Below are 6,850 nucleotides of genomic sequence, written 5' to 3'. Positions count from 1 at the left end.
GGGGATTTGGCTTGGGAACCAGAAGGTCTCCTGTTGACGGATGCTAATAATATAATAGCTACCCACTATAATAAACCTCTGCTCCTAATACTAAGATGGGTTGAAGGCAGGGTCTACGTTTGTGTGACCATTAAAAGAGGATTCTACTTTTTACACATTAGCACATTAACACATATCCCTGGTTCTAAGCTTTATTTTGAAGTATAGTTTGTGGTGGTTTGAAACGGAGAGCTGTCAGCCTGCTGACTGTGGGGGGCGGGTGGTGACTACAGGATATGGAGATCACTATCACTTTTCATTAATGTGTAGTAAATTAAACTTCTACTTAGGGAAATCAAAGGCTTCAGTTGAATAGTCCAAAAAAAGAAAGGAAGCATCGAATTGAAGCACCTTTCCTTAACATTTAGAGAAGTCGAACTGCTCTTATCATGGCTCTCACTTCATACTCAGACCAGAGCCAAAGTCCTGTGTTGCAAACAGAAGCCCCTTCTTCATCTTGTGGTCATCCACAAAGATATTTATCGATGTGAAGCAATAACTGATGCACAGATATGTCAATCATGGCTTTTTTTTTAGTAACGTCGGGTAGAAGAATGATCTGTTTCCATCACATTGTTGTGCTTTCCTGAAGAACGTATTAGGATTAAGGTACATCCCTAGTTGTGCTCATAACCTTTCCTCCTCTAGTTTCATTGCTGTTCTCTTGTGAGCAAACAACATCAATGGCAGGAAACACAAGCAGCTATGATCAAGTAGGTTGACAATAGTGCAGTCATACCAACAAAACCAAAGCAAAAAGCAGATTAAAGGCACCAGAAACACAATCAAATGAATGCACAAACCAAAACTATGGATGAAACCTTTAATGTTCATCTTAATGCTTATCGTTTAATGTTGACAGGGGATGTAGCTGACGTCGTGAATGAACTACAGAAAATAAGAAGTTTGAAATAAAGGTCAGACAGTAGAATAAGCAGAAAAAAACATATGCATCACCTGCAATATAAAAGAAATATCATGTAAAAAGATCCCATCCAAGCGACACAATAGTTTAATTAACTCTAGTTAATTCAGGCACACTGTGGACGTGTCAAAGGAATTAATAATCTGTCTCTAATAATAGCCTGGTGCTCTGTTTCACTGAGTCAAATAAAAGCCCCTCTTATTACTTTTATACTTTAAAAAAGGCAAAGTGATCTGGATTTTAAAAAGTCCCCTTCCACATATACGTACAATGGACTAGTCACATTTCTACAAGATTGTCAACAAACAATTCCTCGACTGCAGAGTGAGGGATGTGCTTGTGGCAGCGTTAACACTGTGTCATTATGTCTCTTTGTATTTGTTGTTGTGGATTTGCTTCTTGTTCCACTCAGGGTGAAACACACACACACACACACACACACACACACATCACTGAAGACTGAGAGCAGTTTGTTCGTATTGTATCCCAAAACCACTGCTTAGACTTTCAGATTGAAAAATGTGTTTCCCTGCCTTCCGGCCATTGGTTACCTTTTCTCTCAACACTTTTTATGTACGTGCGTGTATTGATAAAAACAAAATGTAGCAGTGAGGGGACCTGGAGGCATTTAAATGAAAGCGTCTTAACAGATGCTACATTCAGCTATCATCAAAGAGACAACACTGCTCACTTCAGTCCTGTCAAATCAATCCTACACACATTAATGCATAAACACACACACATGCAGTAAAAGGTGGAATACTACATGAGTGCTGTTGGTATGTGTGTGTGTGTGTGTGTGTGCATAAAAAGGTAGTAACAGGTAAGAGTCCAGTGTTTCAGAGGGAGAGGCACCAACAGTGTGGGGGGGGGGGGAGAACATGAGGATGAGAGATTTTTTATAAGGTCAGTTTTTCAGGGTCAAGACGTATTGAGCTGCCTCGTATTTAGTAAAGGGAGTTGAAGTGCAGACACTCACACACAGTCACTTTATCTAGTTCTGTCATCTTTATCTGGGCCAATGTGAGGTGAGAACTTGTAAGAGCCGTGAAGGAGGTGAGAAACTGATTAGAGTCCAGCTCGCACCTCCAGAAACGCATCAAATCCGCACAGTGTGAAGGTCGGGTACAGGTGACATAAAGGCAGTTGAATAATTCACATAATCTGACCCTATTGCATTTTGCCAATTTCAAGCACAAAGGATTTGCAACTACGTATCCAAAGATGAATGTGTGTACACAGACACACACACACACACACACACACACACACACACACACACACACACACACACACACACACACACACACACACACACACACACACACACACACACACACACACACACACACACACACTAGATGGATATTAAGTGGTCCAGACTTCTCAGGATGAATTGCTATAATTGTGGTGTTCCTTTAGCTCTTAGTCGAGCTCCATCATCAGGTCAATATTTGAATTTGAACTTTGGTTTGTGATTAAATACCTTCAAAACTAATTCAATTCCCATTCAGCCTCAACTGTAGCGTTCTTTTTGTTTAGTGCTATTTAGCAAATGTTTGGCGAACACGTCTGAGACAGAGAGGGGGGAAATGGTAAACGTTAGTTGTCGTTTGGAACATGTGAGCATGGCTAACGTTAGCATTTAGCGTCACAGTGCTGCTAATATGGATTAGCCTCTTGCTATGACCGAATAATTGTGGTTGCTGTAAACCATAAAAATGCCATATTCTTAGCTCAAGCTAGGTACTCACAGTAACTGAATCACTTTGTATGAATCGACGTAGAGCTGTTTCTCACACGTTACAGCTTCACAAGATCAGAAATATCAGACTTACTGTAGATCTAATAACTCATTTGAAACCATCAGTCCTCGTCTTGCTTCGCCTCCCCTTTTGTCCACAAGCTCCTCTTTAAAAAATGGTAGCCATAAAAATAAATGATCTTATAACTAATCTGACATAAACGGAAGATGTACATTGTGTACATGATATCATCTCTCCCTCCTCCCTCCTCTCCATCTCTCGGCTTCAATCATTACATTTGGCCCAGAGCTGTCGCACAGGCAAATGGAACTACCAAGGGAATTAGTGGCAGGAAGCTGAAATGAAGGAGGCAAGCCAAAAGAATAACAATAAGCCCAAAATGCATCATTGCCCAGGTAGAAACAAACGCAGAGCAGGTGAAGTCAGACAGCTTGACACACAGCAGCTCAGACAGGAAGGCAGACCAGCAAATGGAAATACAGACAAAAATATCTCAGATCAACATTTCTCTGTGCGAGCGACTGGCCCCCGGCCTCAGGTGTAGTGGGCAGAAAGGGAAATGAGGTCCAAAGAGTCAGAACATTCGTTACTGAGAGGAGGAGGGGGGAACAAAATCAGAAAGACCCAGAAGGAGAAAAGTGTCGTATTACCCTCAACGGAGAATCATCGACAGAATCAAGTTGTTTTGCTTTGACAGATATTTGTTGAGTTACTCCAAAAAGAAAATTGAGGACAGTTTCTAAACTCACAGTCACTACAAAAACACAACAAGTCTTTTGTACTAAAAGTATTTAAGTTCTCTCCTGCTGGCTGGACGAGAAGGGACACTGACCTTTTAGAAATCGAGGCAGAACCATTATGTTTGCCCAAAGAAATCATACACACAAGCCCGATATTTGCCCTCTACATTTTACCCGCATAAACTTTCAGAAGCTATCAGGCAGAAATCCAAGGCCAAGTCATCTCCAGAACCTCCTCTGCCTCGGGCCTTTTATCGACTGCAAAGCTCCACAAACACCTGGGCTTTAGAGTGGGACTACTTCAACTCGCTGCCGAAGCGTTATCAGCTTTTTTAAATCTGTTACTCTGCAGTCACTTCCATTATCTCACTAAAACAGCAGGATTGTCACGTATTGGGAATTCATTCATTAACCTAATAGGTTTCTGCTTGCCACTGGCAAATACGTTACAATTTGGATATAATTATATCAGCTCATTGAGCAGCTTTATCACAAGGGTGCCTCCGGGCTAATATTATCTCCTGTGGATGCATGCTTTTTACATAAATCATATAGCTTACAGTTCGAGAAGAAGTAATTATCTTCATCTAATTTTAGTTTGTTTTCAAAATCCACACCAGGCTTTTGCTTAAAACAGGTTGCTATAACAACTGGGTGCCAGCAATTGATTGGTAACAACCATGGATAAATATCGACGTATCATTTTAGAATTAATTATGAACTACAGGTTCATTTAAAAAGTGAATCAATTAAAAGCACGGGGGACATTAAAGTTCGCACATGTTTACACGCCTCCACACACGAAGACGAGTAGACCCTGTATGATCCACCGAGGTACTATACGGGGGCTTTAACTGCCAGCACACGAGCTGCAGAGATCTGAGAACTGGGACCAAGTCTCTCGGGTGATAGTTAATCAACCTCAGCTCCTCAGACGCCCACACACACACACACACACACACACACACACACACACACACACACACACACACACACACACACACACACACACACACACACACACACACACACACACACACACACAGGAGAGTGTAAATGCAGCTACCGCAAAGAGTGTAATTGCGTTATCGAGAAGAGTAAAAGTTCCCAGAATAGATTTAATATGTAGGTGCATGCACTGATTGACGTGGCTATATTAAGTGCAACATCCTACTGCAAGTGCAATGAAGGAAAAACGGCTCATGAGTGACAAAACACCGTATTTATAGCAGATAAAGCGGAGACAAATCAGCAAGGCCACAAATCCTTCAGATGTTCACACTCTAATCTTGTCATAACAAAAGAATTCAACACCAATTCTTCCTTCTTGGTTTGTTACAATACCTACCGCTGCCTGTGTGTGTGTGTGTGTGTGTGTGTGTGTGTGCATACGTGTGTGTGTGTGTTTTTGGCGTGTCTTTGCATGGCTTTAAACCATTAGTGCTGCACAGAAATGAAAGCTTATTGGAGATAGAAAACATGTTGCAGTGCATAAAAGAGTAATTCATTGATGCAATCGTAGTTATGGATGGACAGTAAATAAAAAGGAGCACAATCAGTGCTGCAGAACTAAAGATCTATTCCTTACATTACCCTTAATGCAACCACTGACAGGAGGTCAGAGATTTGGATATTTTATGCAACCTCAATCAGAGATGAGGAACGGGCTACAAAGGTTTGGTAAACGCACTTCTTTACAACCCCACAGCCCCCCCGATTTCTTTCATTTTCAAACCTGTAGTCTTCAACACCAACTCAATCCTCACTTGAGGACATTAATCAGATTGTGCACAGCTCCCTCTGGAAATGTATACAACTTAAATTATAGTACTGTAGTACTCCCCAAGAGCTTTTAACAGACATTAATGTGTTCAATCGGTGAAGCTCCCCTTAGCAAAATGAACATTGAACTATGAAATATGAATTGTTTCTGTAATGAACCAAGACAAGTGGTTTCTTTTTCAACATAGCCACGCAAACCTCGTTCTCAATGGCTGAAACAAAAGAATAAAAAGGCTTTGGATTTCTTTTGTTTGTTGTTTGTCTTTTCTGGTGAATATTTTGATTAGATTTTTTGCTTGGAGGGGATGTCACCATGTTCTTATATGAGCTGAATGTCTTTGTGTCACAAGATTGATCGTGTTGACTAGCTGATGATGGCTATGCACTTAGCGTGCATCACAGAACGGCCACATACTGTTATTTGGAATCTTAAGTGGATCCAAACAGAGTAAGAGTGTGTGTGTGTGTGTGTGTGTGTGCGTGTGTGTGTTGGGAAAACATACCTGTATTTTACTAGACAAATGTCAGGAAATACCAGCACGTAGATGCCGAGCACATCATAAGTACCTCTTTGTTTCTCAAACGCTCCTTCTTCCTGTCACTCTGAGAGTAAAAGTCAGGTGCACTCCACACTAACCTCGCATTGCATAACAAACGGATTAAAAGTCTCATCCACAAAGATACTGAATCATAAAATGATTTGCTTGGTCGGTAATATGTGGCCTGATGATGCCACATTAAACATGAACCAACCTAATTCAATAACAGCTCAGATTTGTAATCTAATCCGAGGCTTCAGTGGAGTGGAAAAGAGCAACGAAGGAAATTCAAGACTGGCAAAGCAGAGTGGGAGTTTCTCAGGGCGTACCAAGGTATTTCTGCTATCCCCATCATCATCATCATCATCATCATCATCACTATCATCAGTAATGGTATTCAGTGTGGCATTTGGCAAGCAGGTCAACATACATAATTGATATCTCGTATTACTTCCCTTTAGTCTTTTTTCTTTCTAAAAGCTTGCTCTGATTCAAACAGACTAATAGATGAATGTACACTGTAAGTCTCATGTGAAGACTTCTCTCTAGGGTCTTACAATAAGATCTGAATGTTTCTCACTCCTCTCTAATTGTACCCGCTGCCATCCATCTAGACATTTCTCACACTTTGAGAGCCGCCGGGTGAATTGGTATGACAAAATGAACAGAATGGAAGAGCAGAACAGATACTAAAACAACAGAGAAGGTGATGAGCAGGTGCCTACCTGAGGTAACGCAGCGGTTCTATGGTTTCAGCCTCCGCCTCAGCTGAGCTTTGGTTCATCTTCTCCATCTGTTTTCACCCAGAACGACTCGGTGTATGTGAGAAAGGATGAGCTGTGCCGCTCCACAGAAAACACTTCCGTTCCTTCTCTCTGACTCTGATTCAATAAGCACACTGTCTACCTCTTTGCCTGGGAATAGACTGAGAATGTAAATGGGCTTCCTCCCTCTTTATCTCTGTGTGGCTCTTGATTGGTTCAGACGCTGGAAGGTAATTACTGGCTGCTACACACACTCTCAATATTGCCTCTATATATCTGCCTCTCCTCTCTTGCT

General features: G+C 41.4%; 1 protein-coding gene across 1 annotated transcript in view; it reads right to left on the bottom strand.

The window, feature by feature from the left end:
* yjefn3 (YjeF N-terminal domain containing 3) overlaps positions 1–6,850 on the bottom strand; it is a 37,746-nt gene extending 30,896 nt beyond the window's left edge. The window contains exon 1 of the mRNA XM_029428915.1: positions 6,517–6,850. Within this exon, the coding sequence (XP_029284775.1) occupies positions 6,517–6,584 (68 nt within the window). The 5' untranslated portion in view covers positions 6,585–6,850. The remainder of the gene's footprint in view (positions 1–6,516) is intronic.

Source organism: Cottoperca gobio, chromosome 4 (assembly GCF_900634415.1).
Source record: "Cottoperca gobio chromosome 4, fCotGob3.1, whole genome shotgun sequence".
Lineage (NCBI taxonomy): Eukaryota > Metazoa > Chordata > Actinopteri > Perciformes > Bovichtidae > Cottoperca > Cottoperca gobio.
This window is presented reverse-complemented; position numbering and strand designations above follow the sequence as displayed.